Source organism: Dryas octopetala, chromosome 6 (genome assembly GCF_963921425.1).
Source record: "Dryas octopetala chromosome 6, drDryOcto1.1, whole genome shotgun sequence".
Lineage (NCBI taxonomy): Eukaryota > Viridiplantae > Streptophyta > Magnoliopsida > Rosales > Rosaceae > Dryas > Dryas octopetala.
In genome coordinates this window covers 21,583,892-21,603,392 of record NC_141371.1, presented here as the reverse complement: position 1 = coordinate 21,603,392, position 19,501 = coordinate 21,583,892, and the positions used below count along the sequence as shown (strand labels likewise).

Genomic DNA, 19,501 nt, shown 5'->3' with positions numbered 1-19,501 from the left:
AAGAGATTTTTGAGTTCTTGTAAAAGAAACTAAATAACTAAATATTAAATAAAATGAAAAATATAGGTGTAAGGATCTAGAAATTGGTATGGAACCAAGGTCATTACAAGAAAAACATATTTGGGCGACGAACAAGAACATTTGTCGCTCAATGTCATACAGATTTGGGCGACGAATAACACGTTCCTAGCCTAAAGTTACTTTGGGCGACGAAATGATCTTGTCGCCTCAACTCACCCGCCAAAATATTAATTGAGAAATGCATTGGGCGAGGAATATGCATGTTCGTCGCCCAAAGTGCCTTTGGGCGAGGAAAACCTAAATTTGTCGCCCAAACGTACTTGGGGAGACAAAATATTTCGTCACCCAAACTGATTTTGGGCAAGGAATATACAAATTCCTCGCCCAAAGGGTCATTCCCTTTTTTTTTTTTGTACAATTATATGTATGTTAATCATACAATGCGATCGTGTTTCCAACGATCCGAACCGTTCAATTTTTAATTCCTCATTGAAAGATCAGCATTGCAAAAAATTAGGATTATTGGAGATGTAAAAGTTATGTAACGGTGCTCGAATGTATGAACGATCAAGAATTTGCTAATACTAATCAATGGAGTAGATGAATTCCGATTTGGGCGATTTTTTTGCAGGAATAATGTTTGAGTATAAACGAATAAAATGAACGGCTCCGATCGTTCAAATTACATTATAGTCTTCACAATTATTGAATCGACAAAGTTTCAACGAAAAAACTATAGAATTATACTCTTCAAGTGTATTTGTATGTAGAAGATCACTTTTGTATTGTGTTTTTAACGATCCGAACCGATCATTCCTTAGTGCGCCACTCAAAGATCATCCATGCAAAAAATTATCTCAATTGGAGATGTAGAAGTTAGGTTTGGCATTTAGGATGTATGAACGATCTTGATTCTTATAATAATAATCAAACGGGTAGATGAACTCCGACTGAGCCGATTTTTTCCAGGGTTGATCTTTGAGTATGAACGTATATGATGAATGGCTCTGATCGTGATAATCACGTTGTGGTCTTCACAATTATTGAAGCTACAAGGTTTTAACGAAAGAGTTAATAGAATTTTCTTCTTCAAGTGCAAAAACCGTTCATGTATATGTACAACCTCATATGTTGATCGTGTTTTCAATTATCCGAACCGTTCATTTATTAGTTTCTCACTCAAAGATTAATCTTGCAGAAAATTAGGTCAATTGGAGATGTAAACATTTGGTATCGGAGCTCGAATGTAGGAATGATCGTTTTGTAATAATGGTTTGGGCGAGGAACTTAACATTTCGTCGCCCAAAGGGATTTTGGGCGACGAATTTATAATTTCCTCGCCCAAGATCACTTTGGGAGACGAAATTTGTAGTTCCTCGGCCAAAGTATGAATACTTTTTTGTTTGCAATTTTATATATGTAATAGCATACGATACGACTGTATTTCCAAAGATCAGAACCATTCATTTTTTAATTCCCCACTCAAGGATCATCCATCCAAAAAATTAGCTCAATCGGAGATGTAGAAGTTAGGTAACGGTGGTTGAACATATGAACGATCGTGAATTTTCTAATACTAATCGAAGTATGAGATGAATTCCGATTTAGCCGATTTTTTGCAGGGATGATCTTCCAGTATAAACAAATAGAATGAACGGTTCCGATCATTGAAATCACATTTAAGTCTTCACAAACTGTTGAATCGCCAAAATTTCTATGAAAAAGTTAATAGAATTATACTCTTCAAGTGTATTTATATGTAGAAGCTCAGATTTCTATTATGTTTTTAACGATCCGAACCGATCATTCGCTAGTCCCCCACTCAAAGACCGTCCATACAAAAAATTATCTCAATCGGAGAAGTAGAAGTTAGGTTTAACATTTAGTGTGTATGAAAGATCATGGTTTTTATAATCATAATCGAACGGCTAGATGAACTCTGATTGAGTGGATTTTTTGCAGGGATGATCTTTGCGTATGAGCATAGATGATGAACGACTATGATTGTTGTAATGACGTTATTGTCTTCACAATTATTGAATCGACAAGGTTTGAACGAAATAGTTAATAGAATTTTATTATTTAAGTGTAAAATCCACTGATTTATATGTAGAACCTTATATGTCAATTGTGTTTTTAATGATCCAAACCGTTCATTTATTAGTTTGTCACTCAAAGATCATTCCTCTAAAATATTAGGTCAATTGGAGATCTAGAAGTTTGGTGTTGGAGCTCGAACGTATGAACGATCATGGTTCATACCAAAAATCAACTTTGGGCGACGAACGGTGCGTCACCCAAATTCTGAAATTGTGGCGGCATGAAACGGTGCCATAAAGTCAACGACTTTGGGCGACGAACATGATTCCGTCGCCCAAAGGATCTTTGGGCGACGAAATTATGAATTCCTCGCCTAAAGATTCTTTGGGCGACTGAATCATGTTCGTCGCCCAAAGTCTTTCAGTTTGCTTAACCCAGTTCTGGTTCACTTCACACTCCACTCTTCTTCACTCCCTCTCACTCCCTCCAAGCTCGATCTTCCTCTCAGCGCCGGCTCCTCCCTCCTCCTTCCCCCGAAACCCAAAACCCCCCCCATCGGCAACCCACTCCCCCGAAACCCACCCCCTCCACCCGAAAACCCATCTTCTCCTCCTCCCTCCTCCCGAAAACCCACCCCCCCATCGGAGACCCACCCCCTTCCCCCGAAAACCCACCCCCCCCCCCGAAACCCACCCCCCCCCCCCACCCGGAACCCACCCTCCCCCGAAAACCCACCCTCACCGAAACCCATCCCCCCCACCCGAAACCAGCTCACCGAAACCCCCCCCCCCCCCACACAGGTAATTTTTTTTTTTCAATTTATGTTATTTTAATTAGGTTTTGTTATTTTCTGTTTTTTATGTTTTCTAATATTGTGAATTTTGCACTTGTTGTGGATTTTGCATAAATTGGTTGTGAAATTTCTGATTTTAGTGGTAAATTAGTTAATGTTGTGGGTTTTTTTAATTTAGTGGTTTGATTGTGAAATCTGAATTTAGATTGATGTTGGGCTCATATTTGACAATGATTTATTTTTTTGGTGAAGGAAGGATATTATTGCATTTATTGTGAAGGATAATTGCATTTTTTGTGAGGTATGTGTTTAATCTATCTTTTAGTTAAGTTTTTGTATGATTTAGTATTTAATGTTTCATATATAATTGTATTAAATTTTTGAGTGAATTAGTTTGTATGTTAAAATTAATTATAAAATTGATTAGTTAGTTTGTATGTTCTTATATGCTAAAATTTAATAGTTTGTTTGTATGCTTATATGTATATTGTTAGATTAATTATAGTTTAGTTTGTATGTTTACATTTAATTTAGTTGTAATTGCAAAATTTTTGATGACGTAGTCCAGCACTCCTCGAGTACTGGGTTAGGTCATGTGGCATGAAGCGCTTGTGCGAAGTTATCAGTCGATAACTTTGTACATTCAACTAGTCGTGCGAAGTTATCAGTGGATAACTTTGTACACTAAACTTAAATTCACCTTAGACCCGTTCGAGAGTCTATTGGACGCGCGCATGGACGCTGGGCGTGACTGCGCTCCAATATGATTCTTGAATTGTCCAAATTACCCATGGACAGTTTGGGAGTGCACAATTATGTGTTATGGTCAGCGGTTCATGTGATGTGGTTTTGATATGAGAAAATTTCGGCAACATCTCCCTATGTGTTCTTCAAGGGCATACTAGATATTTGTTTTAAATATCTTCGTCGTGCACTTGGAGAACCATAGGGAGATGCTGCCGAAATTTTCCCAGATCAAAACCACATCATGCGAGCCAACAACCACGACACATATGTGCATTCTCGAATGGGATAGGGCCCTTACCGGAGGCATAAGGAGACGAAGAAGGGTGACGCATCGTTTTCTAATTGTCGTGTCATATGGAAACAGGCATCATGGACCGACAGTGGATACGTAATACGAATCGTGTTAGTGATGAATATTTGTATGGGATCGAGTCATTTATCCAAGTTGCACAGAAACATGTCAATGCTTAGAATAATATAAAGTGTCCATGCCGGAATTGTAACAACACTTTATGGAAGACACTGCGTGAAGTCAGAATTCATTTGGTGAAATATGGGATGTCACAAAACTATACGACATTGTATTATCATGGTGAACCGAGAGTTTATGCTTCGACTTCTTCGGATGCTCGAACAATTTTGCAGCCTACTGAATCTGTTGGTGATGATAATGACCAAGTGATGGGCATAATAAACAATGTTTATCCATATGTATCGCTTGATCACGAAGTTAGTCAGGATGATATAGAGAGCGATAATATGGATGAAGATGATGGGTTGCCCGAAGTCCAAAGAGAAGAGTTTGATAAGTACGAGAAATTGTTGAAACAAGCTCAGCGGGAATTGTACTCTGGTTGTGAAGAGTTCTCAGTGCTAACTGCTGTTGTGGAGTTAATGCATTGGAAAGTACTTAATCAACATTCGAATCGAAGTTATGATCAGTTGATGGGGATTTTGAAACGAATGCTTCCAAAGAACAATCATATACCTGAAACCCATTATCTTGCGAATAAGGTGTTGAAAGAAACAGATTCCGCAAAAGGTGTTGCAAGAAACAGATTCCGCAAAAGGTGTTGCGTTATTTCCCACTTAAGCCAAGATTGCAACGATTGTACATGTCAACACATACTGCAAGTGACATGAGGTGGCACAAAGATAAGCGGGTTGAGGATGATGTGATGAGACATCCTGTAGACGGAAGCGCATGGAAAGAATTTGACAAGATATATCCGGATTTTGCAGCAGATCCACGAAATGTCAGATTAGGACTTGCTACTGATGGATTTAATTCATTCGGAAATATGAGCACATCTCACAGCACTTGGCCAGTGGTCGTGGTTCCTTATAATTTGCTTCTCTGGAAATGCATGAAAAAAGAATTCACAATTATGACGCTATTAATTCCGGGACTGCAATCCCCTGGCAAGGATATCGATGTATATTTGCGGCCATTGATTGATCAGCTGAAAGAATTGTGGCAAAATGGTGTGCCGACATATGATAAGTCCACCGGAATAATGTTTTCCTTGCGTGCGGCAGTCATGTGGACAATGAATGATTTCCCAGCTTATGGGAATCTATCAGGCTGGAGCACCAAGGGTTATATGGCATGTCCTACTTGTAATAAGGATATAACTTCTACTTGGCACAGTGGTAAAGTATGTTATATGGGCCACCGAAGATGGTTGCCGGGGGATCATAAATGGCGTCACAGTAAGGAGGTCTTTGACGGAAAAAAGGAGATGGGCGTGAAACCTAAAGAATTATCTGGTGATGACATCTTGAGGCAGTTGAATAACTTAGAATTTGGCCGGATTGGTAAACATTCCTCTAACAAAGAACGAAATATGCCAAGGTCACCTGCACATCTAAATTGGACGAACAAGTCGATATTCTTCGAGCTGGAGTATTGGTCCAAGTTGAAAATCAGGCACAATCTCGATGTAATGCATATTAAGAAGAACATGTGCGAAAGTTTGGTGGGTACAATTTTGGGCATTGAGGGAAAATCAAAGGACACAATTAAGGCTCGACAAGATTTGCAAGAAATGGGCATCAGGAAACATTTGTGGTTAACGAAGAAGGGTGATAAAATGATAAAGAAACATCCATTTTATATCGTGAAGCCTGGGGATAAGAAAGAATTCTTAAAGTTTCTTCCATCGGTCAAATTTTCAGATGGATATACGGCCAATATCTCACGAAATGTGAAAATCGACTCTGGAAAAATTTTAGGCTTGAAAAGTCATGATTGTCATGTTTTATTGCAACGTCTGCTTCCGGTGGGTATTCGAAAATTTTTGCCCGAAGATGTGGTTGAACCAATTGTTGGGTTGTCGAGGTTCTTTCAGCATATATGCGCTAAGACGTTGCATGTGTCGGACATGTCAAAATTGAAAGATGAGATTGTGTACATCCTATGCAAATTTGAACAAATATTTCCACCGGCCTTTTTTGATATAATGATTCATTTGATGATACATTTACCGCAAGAGGCAATTCTTGCTGGGCCGGTCAGTTATCGGTGGATGTACCCAATAGAAAGGTAACAATTCCTAAACTTTTTCATTACTATTCTCCAAGTTTAGCTGTTTGTTACTCATAAAAGTTTTCTCACTATGTACTTACATTTGCAGAATGTTGGGTAATTACAAAAGGTACGTCCGAAACAAGGCACGCCCCGAAGGCTCCATAGCAGAGGCATACATTGCAAATGAATCCATCACGTACTGTGCAATGTATCTCAGCAGTGTTGAGACGTCATTCAATCGGCCCCAACGCAACGACGACGGTGGTGAAAAAAATGAGACACTTTCTGTCTTTTCTCAAATTACACGACCATTTGGCGAAGCCCCTAAACCAGCTGTTGAATTCTCGAAACACGATATGGAGGTGGCTCATTGGTTCATACTCAACAATTGCGAAGAAGTTGACTCTTTACGCATTGAGCATGAGAAACTAATGAATCGCGACTATCCAAGATGGGACAGAGAACGTGTACAGAAAAAGCATCGGGAATTGTTTCCTAAATGGTTTAAGGAACATGTAAGTGATTACTGACAATAATGATCTGTTCGTTCATGTGTTTGTATGTTTTTTGTAATATATTAATTACATTGTCTTTTAACAGATGGAAAATCTGACTGATGATAATTCGCCATTATATAAGGAGTTAATGAGTTTGGCGAGTGGCATTTAATGGGTTGAAACGTTTTCCGGATGTAATGTGAATGGAGTTAAGTTTTTAACTGTAGAACGAGATGTCATCTTGAGCACTCAAAATAGCGGGGTTTGTGTAGAGAACTTGGAGACTGGCACGATAGATTTATACGGCAAGCTGACGAGTGTACATCAAGTGTTGTACTCGCATCGCTTTCAAGTTGTGTTATTTAAGTGTCATTGGTTTAATACAGACCCGAATAGGAACAACAGTATTAAACTCGATTACGACTTAATATCTGTGAACACAAACACTCGATGGTATGAGAATGATCCATTTATTCTTGCCACAATGGCGAATCCAGTATGTTATCTGGATGATCCTAAGGCTGGTGTGGGTTGGAAAGTAGCTCAGATGATTCATAATCGAAATATATGAGATATTCCGGAAAAAGAAAATCAGGATGACGTGGCCTATCAAGAGGATTTATCTTCGACCATACCCAATTCATACAACAATGATGTTATCATACAACAAGTCGAGATACATAACGTTCCTCCAATTGAGATCGATGCCTTATCAATTGATCTTGGGCCACTTCCTCGAATTGATGTTAATGATTTCATCGATGATGATGATGATGAAGATGATGAAGATGAAGATGAAGATGATGATGTTGATGTTGATGGTATCGATGATGATGATGATGAAATGAGTATTTCTAGTTGTGATTCAGATTAGTAAGTGATAATGGTGATTCAGATTAGTAAGTGATAATGATGATTCAGATTAGTAAGTCATTACTTTAGTTTTCTTTTTGACTAACATAAATATTTATTGAATTGTGCAGATGAGTTTGATCTCGAACAGGGGTGGATCTCGGAGGTCCAATTCAGCATCCATGTCCACCCCTGCAGCCCAGCCCGCCCCTGTAGTACAGCCCGACCTCATAGCCCAGGGCGAATCGACCCCGGTGATAGCCCCAGATCTCTCATCCAGTACGGGGTCTGCGATTCAGTCGACACGGAGGGCCCGACGTGGTCACCGTTATGGTGTATATGAGAATGTTGCGTCATCCACTCGTACTGCCTCATCATCAGAGAGTAAGAAAAATGTTTTCACAGCACTTGTGTTTATGTTTGATTTTATTTACATGTTATAAGATTACTGTGAAATTAATATGTTATATTTGCTTTTATAGGTACCAAAACCACGAGGGGCATAAGTAGAGGGTTGAAGGCGTCCGAATCACGCGCACGACGAACGAGAGGATTCGAATCATTCTTCAGCAAGATCACCTACGACCAAGCAAGGAGGTCCATAGTACTTTCGCTTCCTTTGTCGGGGTGATTATCCGTGCCGACTGCCCAATGCTTTTCCCCAGTTAGGAAAAGGTTGATGACGCCATCAAAAGGAACATTATGGGCTCCATTTCTGTGAGTATATTTTGATTAATACAAAATGATTAATTTTATCATTCCTAACAATTTAATAATTTTTTTTTTAAGTAAACTATGACATTCGGATGGAGGATCTGGATGTAGCTAGGTATGTGGAGAAGTTATTGAGAAAAGTTTACACACAATGGAAGCACGAGCTGCACAGGGAATATAACATGTTTGGATCGACAGCTGAGGCATTAGCCAGCCCTCCTCCGGAGATGGCATCTCAGCTTGATCAGTGGCAGTGGTTGTGCACTCATTTTCAGAGTCTGGAATTTTTGGTATGTTATATCATTTTAAGACTTCAAAATTCTTTTTTCTTATGTTATTCCTTTAATGTGTGGGCACTAATGCATTTACAATTTACTTAATATTTAACAGAGGAAGTCGAATGCCAATCTTAAGAACCGGAAAACGCCCGCAAGGATTGATCATCATGGTGGTTCCATGCCCTTTTCATACTGGGTGGAGTTGTATCGTCAGGTGCGCCATTATTTAATTTAATATATATATTCCTTAGTATTGTTTGAGTTTTTGTCAATATTACATTCTTTTTCAGGCTGGTTCGCAATTTCCGGAGCTCGACAACTACGGGGATGTTTATGCCCGACCCGGCAACGACAAGGGCAAGGCGAAGCACGTTAGTTTTTTATATTTTAGTTTTATTTCACAATTTTTAATATTTGTATTTGATTTCCTAATTTCTAACTTGTGTATAACATTTTGAAGGCTGAGATGGTCGCCAAGAAGGCGAGTTATTTGGAGGAGGTGGCCAGCCAGTACCCTCCGGACACTCCGTTGGAGTCGATCTCAGTCCCCGATCGCGATGTCGGTCTTCGTATTATGACGGAGACACTAGGTGTTAGGCGTGGTAGGGAGATACGCGGAATGAGAGCGGGTCGGGTTCGTGATCTCAGCGCCGGGTCTTCGTCTCAGCCATCTGCAGAATTAGTCAACTTGTTCACTGAAGTGCAGCTGTTGAAGGGTCAACTAGAAGAATCGAGAGCGGCATATGCGGAGCAGACGAGTAAGGTGCAGTAGATGCAGCAGATGTTTGGCCAGTTGGCCAGGATTGTACTTGGGTTTGTTCTGCCACCGAACATTGACCAGTGCATGTCAGACTCCTCTACTGGTGCCGATGATGCTACTGACCTAGGTGGCCATTAGTGATTGTATGTACTAATTATATTTGCATACAGTATTAAATTGTTCCTACTTTGTATGGATATTTGGATATATAAATTTATTAATTTTGTTTTATATAGTTTTTGAATAAAGATTTTTCTTTTAAATATTAAATTCAAATATATAATTTAAATAACAAATTTTTTTTTTTAAATAAAATATGTTTAGGCGACGAACAATTTTGTTGCCTAAAGAATGTTTAAGCGAGGAACTTCCTTATTCTTCGCCCAAATCATGTTTGGGCGACGAAATTGTCCGTCGCCTACACATGCTTTGGGCGAGGAATAAGGAGGTTCCTTGCCCAAAGCATGTTTGGGCGACGAAATTGTTTGTCGCCCAAAGCACGTTCTAGCGAGGAAATTAGTTTTTCCTCTCCCAAATCGTGTTTAGGCGACGGATAAGTTCGTCGCCCAAACATTCTTTGGGCGAGGAACTTCGTTATTCGTTGCCCAAAACATGCTTTGGGCGACGAAATTATTCGTCGCCCAAACATGCTTTGGGCGAGGAATCATATGCTTTAGGAGACGAAACAAATCCGTTGCCCCAGGTGTCTTTGGGCGACGAAATTTACAGGTTCGTCGCCCAAACTCTTGGGCGTCATCGATTGGGCGGCCAAACTCTCGACGAAACTCGACTTTGGGCGACAAATTTCGTTCCTCTCCCAAACTTTTTTTTCTTGTAGTGGGTCTAGGGTTCAACACCACCATGTAACAATTTCTAGTAAAAATCTAGCAATTCCCCATATAAAGGAAGACACTTAAGACCCAATTTGATGTCTTCACCAAAGGTATTTATATTTTAAGCACAAAAGAAATGATTTTTTTATAGTAGATGTTTTTTTTGCTTAAGAGTAGAAACTCTAAGCATCCCAAGTGATCGAAACCAAATTTAAGTAACAACTAATTATCAAAGAAATTTGCATTAAAACTTTAACAACCAAGCAAAATGTGGAAAAAGAGGCTTTTAACTACCCATGGTGCATGGCATCAAGGGTGAAAGTTTGCTCTTTTCTCATTTTACAAACAAGATCCATAAGACCTTTAAGGAACAAAAACATGAGAAATTAACTAGAGAATATTCATTGTGGTGCTTTCCCTTTACCTTGGTAAGGAGGTTTAGGTAACCTCCTATGATTTTAATGCTAATAAAATTAAGGGAAAGCAAGAAATAAAAGAACATTTAAATTAAAGAGCAAGGAAGAAATAAAGAACTCAAATAACTATTAAATCAAATAAGGTACTGCATAAAATAAATAAAAGACATAAAAGAAATGAAAACTCTCTCATATATTCCAGCCCAAAGGGCTGGAAATTCTTTAACTAAGAATAGAAAATTAAAACTAAGAATTAAAAGCTCCTTAAAATGTGCTAACTCAATGCCTTTTATAAGCAAAATAAAAGAGGAGGGGGAAAACTTCAAGGAAAAAGAGCTAAATATCTAAAGGAAGTTGGACATGTGTCTCAGAGAGGGAGGGTAGCATTGGGAGAGAGAGAGAGAGAGAGAGAGAGAGAGAGAGAGAGCTAGAGACATCAAAAAGGCAGTTGTCATATGCCATGTGTCGCACGTAGAGAGGCTGGGAGAGAGAACATGCTGCTAGTGGCTTGCGCGAAAAAAGGGAGGAAGCTTCCTCTAGTTGTGACCGTTCATCTCCCAAGAGGCGGGCCTAGGCTGGGCGAGTGGTTGTTCAGCTTCCGCGGGCTTGTTGGGCCGGTTTCCTTCTTTTGGGCTAGGCTTTCCTCTCTTCTCCTCTCTTCTCTTCTCTTCTTCTGATTTGGGCTTTTTTTTTTCTTCTTCTTCTTTTAATTTTGTTGTGGGCTTTTAAAATCAAAATCCTACAAAAATGAAAATAAAGATGAACTAATTGATAGTAAAATCAAATCTAATCTAGAAAAAATAAATCAAACCTAATAATTTCTAGGAATTAAGATAAAGACTAATAAAACATAACAAAAAAATCTAAAAAATTAAAATAGGAAATCAACTACTAACAATACTAGGAATAAAGGGCTAGAATGCATAATTTAGAGGTTAAATAAGTGTTATAAAATGAGCTCAACAAATACCTTCAAACCTACATAAAGTGGGATACAAATATGACGTGGTAAATACGTAATGTGGTGTATAAAAAGGAGTTTTGCCATGTCAAATTTGGGCACTTCCCTACTATTACAAAAAATCTTTTCCCTTACTTAAATTAGTGAAAACATTAGAACTTGGCGTATGATTTGTACAAACAAACCACCTTCCAATAACGCAATCCTAAGCGTTTAGAGGTGAGTTGGCAATTGGTCAATTAGCAGTGCCACATGCGCTGACACTTTAAAAACATGATGACCTGCCAATTGGGTGAGTTGGCAAAGGGTCAATTACCAGTGCCACTCCACTCGAGGAGAGACTCCGACAGGCGCGATCATTACACGTACTATTTAAACCCCTATTAAGCAGGCGTTGAAACCTCATTCAATTTCAAGTGAAAATCCACCCTTATCCCCTCCGAGGTCATTGCACTGTGACTTATTATATGACATCATTCTCAGGATTGCACGACGCCGATTATCTACTTCCCTACGATGTATGAGTCAATGTCTACCCTGAAGCTGTTTTACGGGATTAGGCAGAGTCGCCACTTCCTCTGATCCGCACATCTGGGAGTGTTGGCACGTGCAAGGTACTAGTTCCTGAATCCCAACCTACATCCATTTTTGGTTGCCTACGTACGTTGGGGCTGGCAAACATAAGCCACTGTTCGGAGTGGGGTACAATGAATATTTCGTTCGGGGGAACATCCAGCATGGACTGGATCACTTGTATAAGGCGGCGGCCGCCCTTCATCAGGTGTCTTCATACTTGCTTCGATTGATCCTCGTATCCATTAAGGGTGAATCGTCACCCACAAAAGCTGTCACCAGCTTTCCCCTCTTCGACGCGTCCCAAGCCAGCTAGTTCCTCCTTTCTTCCTTCCACCATTCAGCGCACGACAGCTATCCTTTAGCAGCTAGTTCCAGAATTGTGTATGTTGTGTTCTACCTATTTTGTAGCCCTCTCTCTCCATGACACATGTCCCAACTGCTTTTAGATATTTTTACCTCACTTTCCTTGAAGTTTCCCCCTCCGCTTGTATATTTGCTTATAAAAGTAGGGGTGGAATGGGTTCGGTTATCGAACCGATTCTCCGAACTGACCTCCGAACCGCCTATGGAGAAATGGCACAAAACGCAACCGCTCTCGCCACAGACAAGTTCGGTTATTGACGACTTCGATATCGGTAGTGGTTGATCAACTTCTCGGTGGTGGTCGATCACCTTCTCTCTCTCCTCTCTCTTCTTCTCCGGCAATACTGGGATCTCTTGCAGTGTTGAGAGTACGTCCGTCGGTATCGGTTTGGCGACGGTTTGAGATTTCCAAACTAAGCTTTTAATTATGAATTTTATTTTCTAATTTGGTAAGGGAATTTTCAACCCCTTGGGGCTGGAATTTATGAAAGAGAATGAGAGTTTTATTTATTGTATTTATTCTTCTCTAAATTTAATATGAGTTTCTAGTTTTTATTTCTTGTCTTTTATCTCTAATTTGGTAAGCGAATTTTTAGTTAATATCTCTCTTTTATTCTTTATTATTTTATTTTATTTATCTTTTATTTTGGGAATGAATTTCATGGGATTCTAAACCTTCTCACCACGGTAGAGGAGGACATTCCCCCATGAGATGACCCCTATTTCCTATTATTTAGTATTTTTCTCATAGATCATTAAGTTTATTATAAAAAGTCTTGTCTTTTATCTCTTATTTTCCTTTATTTACCTTATGCACTTTATTTACTTTATGAAATTTTAGTTTTTTTTATTCTCTATTATTTATTTTATTTATCTTTTGGAAATGAATTTCATGGGATTCTAAACCTTCTCACCAAGGTAGAGGAGGACATTCCCCCATGAGATGACCCTTATTTTCTATTATTTAGCATTTTTCCCATAGATCATTAAGTTTATTATAAAAAGTCTTGTCTTTTCTTTGAGAGGAGTTCATTTCATCACAAATGACATATATTTGTGGTAGTTAAGAGCAACCTTCTACATTAATGCTTGGTTTTTAAATATTCATAACAAATACCTTAGATTCCATGTTGTCCCTTAGCAAGACAAGATTTTTACCATAAAATTACATTTTTTTTTAGCTTAAAAAAAAAATTTGGTAAGAGCATCAAAGTGATTTTTGGTGCTCTCCTTTATGTGAAATTGTTAAAAAGTAGTTATGGTCATCCGGTGGGGGTTTGGATAACAAAACCTTGGTCTTTTATTCCATTGGTTTAACTCCAAAATCCTAAAAGTGCTAAATTTCTAGTTCTTCATCTCTATTTCCTGAGATCTATTTAGTTTTATAGTCTTTTTCATTTTACCTTATTTTCTTTGTATTATATTTGTTTTTTTTATTTCATCAAGAATCAACCATCAATCTCTTCAACTAGGTTAGATTTAAAGTATATAAGTTTAAGCTTAAGTGTGTCTCTTTCTTAAACACTCCCTAGGGTTCGACCTTGGATTTATACGAACCATTCTACAACTCGTATACTTGCGAGAAAATAAACAAATAAAATTTAATTATCAACGCAGTTCTCACCTCATGTGATCCCCATATTAAATTTGAGGGAAACATTTTAAAAAATGACACATAATTTGGGGTCAATCCTAGTTTAGGACACGCGTTTGAGTTTGTATTAGTGTAGGACACATATTTAAAATTTGTGTTATTGTGGGACAATCCGTCAACTCCGTTACATTTTCGTCTAAATAAGAAATAATTTGGTTATCTTAAATTAAAAAACTAATAAAATATTTAAGATAATTATACAAAATATAAAAAATAATTAATTAAAAAAAAGAAGAAAAAAAAAAAGATCCAGCACCCTGACCTCCCTCCCCTTTTCAGCCACCGGCTGGGAATCCCCTCCCCCACATTGGCAACCCACCTCCCAGTTGCATCTCTCTCTCACTCTCTCTCAATCTCTCTCATTCTGTTTGTCACTCTCTCTCTCTCTCTCTCTCTCTCTCTCTCTCTCTCTGAGCGCGAGACGGCTTCACCAAATTTGACTGGTCCTACCAAATGATTTAATCGTGCCCATTATTGGAATCATCAAAATCAAAACTAAGGTCGGAGTTTCTTGAACAAAATGATGATCAGGAGAACACAGTAAGCCCAACACGGGTTAATGGGTATTAAAAAATGCAGTTACTTACAACAGGCCAAAAATGCAAGCTCAACATTGTAGTTACTTACAGCAGGCCAAAAATGCAAGCAAATGATGAAGAAAATCAATCTGAGATGGAATAATTTTTTTGGGGATAGATTTAGGAAAATGGGTTCTCAAGATTTTGGGTATTTGAGTTCTTTAGAAATCAAAAAGTTATTTTTCTTTTTATTCAATTTCATAGACAAATTCAAACACAAAGAAATACAGATCCAAAATCTACTAAAACACAGCCAAATCCCAAAAAGTAGATAGCAATCACAAAACCAATTAAGTCACCCAGCTTACTAATCAAGCCATGGCAGCGAGAGAGAGAGAGAGAGAGTGCCAAAAACCAGATTAAAAAATTCCCAAAAAATTGTCTGAGAGATCTGCAGTGTTGCTCGTAGAGAGAGGAGAGTGATAGATGGAGAGAGAGAGAGTAACAGACAGAAAGGGAGAGACGGGACGAGGCTGGGTAGGGGATGGGGAGGTGGTGGAACGAGTGGGTGGAGGGGAAGGGTGGGGAAGACTGGGTTGGGTGGAGGGGGATGGTGGAGAAGTGGGGAAGTGGGTGCTGGTTTTTATTTTATTTTATTTTTTAGTTTTCAATTTTGTTTATTTATTTTTAAATTATATAGATGAATTGTCAAATTTGCCCCATAAAAATTGGTCATGTGCGTGGCCACATGATTTATTTTTAACAGAAAATGTAATAGAGTTGACGGATTGTTTTACAATAACACAAATCCTAAATATGTGTCATATACTAATACAAACTCAAACGCGTGTCCTAAATTAGAATTAACCCCAAAGTATGTGTCCTTTTTAAAAAAAATTTCCTAAATTTAATGATAACCCCCCCTATTTAAAAATATTTAAAAATAGTATACATATTGTCCACCTAACCTACGTCGCCCAATGTGGTGGGCAAAAATTATTATCGATCCACACATCACTTTACTTTGCCACATTCCTTTAAAATAATACGAATGAAAGGCTATCTCACCCTAGCAAAATTTAAGACATTACTTCGGTAATTTTTAAATTGTTTCAAAATTGTAGTAACATATATGCCATTTTTTGTTGTTTCTTTTTTTCAAAGAATCATACAAATGGTTAATGTCTATATAGCTGAGTTTGAAGAAGCTAATGCTAGTTCTTTGTCTATTCCATGGGTATCCAACTCGGGTGCTCGATGGGAGAGCCAGTCAAAATTAATCTAAGTTTAGGATAAATAATTCAATCACTTTATTCTTCCCAATATGGGGTATATATAGAGATCAATGATACAAGCCTTGTGTGACAAAGAAAGATACAACCAATAAAAAGTAGACAATAAGCAAAGCTAATACAACAAGTAATCAAAATCCTAGAAACTTTATGACTCACTACTTAATGATGTCCCTCAAGTTGGAGTATAGACATCATACATGCCTAACTTGATAAGTGAATTAAGAAATACCCTACTTGAGATTGCATTGCTAAGGTTATCTCCAATTGATCTTTAGATTTCACAAATAGAAAAATTATTCCAAACTGTAATTTTTCTTTAATATAATGACGATCCACTTGCACATGTTTAGTACAATCATGCGGAACAAGATTATGAGCAATCTCAATAGCATTTTTATTATCACAATGTAAGTTCATAGGTTTAAATCCCAAGTCCTTCAACAAGCTTCTTAGCCACAACTTACAAACACCTTGAGACATTCCTCTAAACTCAGCCTTGTCACTTGATGGAGTAACCACTTGTTGTGAAACACCCCGAACCTCGGGCCCATGAAAATACTGAACATCAAACTGTTAAATCTGTTTTCTCTTACTTTTGGAGCCATGCACAACAACGTAAGTAAATATAATTCTGTCAAAAACATTTTAAACAAACCACTTAGTAAAAACAATTAAATAAATCTCTCTGGGTCCCACTGCATCGTCTTCTCCCCACTGCTTTCTCAGCCTGCTTAACCTGCAAAAACACAATTAAACACACTGCACCATATCCATGGTGCACCGGGTCATTCAAACAAATAACCCCGTGATAAGAAATCACAAGGCCTCAAAATACTTTTGTCAGTTATCTCAATTTACAATCCACAAATTATTCGCAATAAATCCAAGGCGCAACTAATTAATCTTCATAAGTCCGAAATTCTTCAATCACCTAATATTCCATCAATAATTATACTCTGACAAATCAATTGTCTAATCAACAACCATTAAGCTCAACTTCAATTATTCACGTCCTAATTAATAACCTCAATGCATAGACACTATCACTTCCATCCTCACGATTCAAGCCTAGACTTTACCAAGTCCTAGCAAACAAATGCAATATAAGCAACCAAACAACCATCTATCTAATTTCACACACTTCGTTTCTTGGAAATCCTCCAGCTTTATAATTACTTTCAAAAATCTCCTCTTTCAAAACCATTTTTAAATCCCCTTTACCGTAAATCAAACTCTGTACTGAATTTATCCTTGGAAGCTGATATCTCGAAACACTTATTCTTAAAACTCACATCCTTCTCGTACCTGTATTGTAGACAATGTCCTGGCCACAATCCCGCACTCGGGCAGGCTCAAATCCTAGCCATAATCTCGCACATAGAGATCATTCTGTAAGAGCAGAACCGTATCCTGGCCACAATCTCGTACGGAGGGGTCTCTCTGCACAAGCAGGCTCGTATCCTGGCCACAATCTCGTACGGAGGGGTCTCTCCGCACAAGCAGGCTCGTATCCTGGCCACAATCTCGTACGGAGGGGTCTCTCCGCACAAGCAGGCTCGTATCCTGTCCACAACCTCGTACGGAGGGGTCTCTCCGCACAAGCAGGCTCGTATCCTGGCCACAATCCCGTGCATCTTACACAGGCAGGCTCGACCGGTCAACACGTGCATTTACACAGCAGTCTTTAAATATTCTTTTCTAAATTCTCCTTATCAAACCTACTCACTGTTTACTCCGAACTACACCAAAACCTTTCCGAGATTGATTCCTATTCACGACTCTTTACTTGTTTGTCACTCAAATCATACCAATACTTTCTCCATACTCAATTCGATCAAATCGATATAATAATCGCCTAATCATCATTTATTTACTTCGACAATAAACATTTCTTTCCTAATTCAACAATTATCCTTAGGACAAACTCTAAAATTCCAAATTTATTTCCTTAACCTCAGATCCTCATCAATTCACTCTCATGATCCAATCCTACCCTTAGTCTTCCTAACATAAAGCAACAATCACACAAAACAGACCATTCAATAACAGTACTCTACAATACAATCCAATAAGCATCAATCACAGTTCCACTGCTCGGATACCAAATCCGGCAGCATAACGGCATCGGGAATGAGATTTCCCGAGCCCGTGTACCTGTTAAGACCAGACAACCAACTTCAATATATACAGAAATTTCACAGAATTCTCTAAACAACCTCCGAGGGTCTCCTAGGAGTTCAATTTGGGCAAAAAGGGACAAATAACCGCTGACCCGCCGCCACAAGTGGCGGAGGCAGTGGTGGCAGCGGCGACAAGTCCTAAAAAATTTGGTTTTTCAACTAAAATCAACCCCAATCAACCTAGGCACTTCAATTGGACCAAAAACAACTCAGAATTCATTTAACTATGCTCAATTCAAGGTAAACCCGAAATGGATTCAAGCCCTAAAAATTTCGATCTCCAAATTCTCAAAATTGACACGCAAGAACAAGGGGAAAGAAAGCCCATACCTAGAGGATCATTTCTCATAACTGGATCGAGGGCCAAATCTCGCCGGAAACGCCGGAATCGGCGGCGGAAGCCGCCGGCCTTGAGTGGTCGATTCGCCGTCGTGCGAACTCCGATGGACGATCGGAGGGTACCATCGTGACGGGTTCGACGAGAGGGAGCTTTCTGGGCCAGAGCTGGGTTGCGAAACCGCCGGAATCGCCGCGTCATCACCGGAGCTACAACCGGCCTAAACTGGGTTTCTGGTTTGGGGAATGCATAGGCTGAACCGATGCCAGGGAAAGGAAGAGGGAGGGACGGCGAGGAGATCTGGGCCGGTCCCGTCGTCAGCCACGGCCGGACGCGCCGCCACGCGCCGGTGACAGTGGCGGCTGCACAGTTGCAGCGAGAGAGAGGTGCGCGCGAGCGAAAGTGAGAGCACGGGGAGAGAGGAATAAAAAGAAGAGAGAGAGAACCTTCTAGAGAGAGAGAAAATTCTAGAAAAATCTGATTTTTAAACTCAATTTGTCCAATTTTACGAAATCGCCCCTCGCTTCAAACGCCCATATCTTTCAAACTGTAACTCGGATCGACGCGTGCTACGTGTCTATAAAATCGTGGGATCGAAACCTATCTAACGGACCCAAAGTCAAAATCGAAAGCCCATTTATTTTAAAAGTCAACTTTGGGTCGGGTCGTTACATGTTGCTTCTTATTTCGCCAAGTAACTAGGTTGCTACTAACAAAAGTAAAATACCATGATGTACCTCCTATTAGTGGCTGACCCAATCCAATCTGCATTAGTGTACCAAAATTTACCATTCTCTTATTCAACTTTAATCTTAACTTATTTGATGAATTTGACTATAATTTCGACCTATTCAACTGATTTTAAATTTTGGTTTTTAAATATTAATTGTTGGAAACTATAGGTATAAATTGCTATATTCAAAACAAAAAGATTTAAAAAATACAAAGAATTAGACAGTAAAGGAAGTTTAGAAAAACCTTTGAAGTCGAGTCTAGTGTTTAATTCTATGACCTTAAGACGATTTACACCCGCCCTACCATGCTATGGTCAATTGGCGCTTGCCTCCCAGGATACAACGACTTCCTCCTTGCAGTAGTAGCACTTCAAACTACAAGGTTATGCAAACCCAAATATG

The 19,501-nt window shown here is 38.9% G+C and overlaps 1 protein-coding gene across 1 annotated transcript; it reads left to right on the top strand.

The window, feature by feature from the left end:
- Positions 1-4,779: 4,779 nt before the first annotated feature.
- Positions 4,780-8,111, top strand: LOC147283249 (uncharacterized). Its single transcript, XM_086248394.1, has 6 exons — positions 4,780-6,146; positions 6,238-6,646; positions 6,732-6,792; positions 7,015-7,124; positions 7,612-7,864; positions 7,963-8,111. Exons 1-6 carry the CDS (start codon positions 4,780-4,782, stop codon positions 8,109-8,111), a joined length of 2,349 nt encoding a protein of 782 aa, XP_086104520.1.
- Positions 8,112-19,501: the final 11,390 nt, after the last annotated feature.

What these genes read in the sequence shown, in the direction of transcription:
- LOC147283249 (XM_086248394.1), top strand. Translation starts at nt 4,780, where the DNA reads ATGAGACATCCTGTAGACGGAAGCGCATGGAAAGAATTTGACAAGATA. An exon ending in CTAAATGGTTTAAGGAACAT is followed by an intron (nt 6,647 to 6,731) that starts GTAAGTGATTAC and finishes GTCTTTTAACAG; the next exon opens with ATGGAAAATCTGACTGATGA. An exon ending in TACTGCCTCATCATCAGAGA is followed by an intron (nt 7,865 to 7,962) that starts GTAAGAAAAATG and finishes TTGCTTTTATAG; the next exon opens with GTACCAAAACCACGAGGGGC.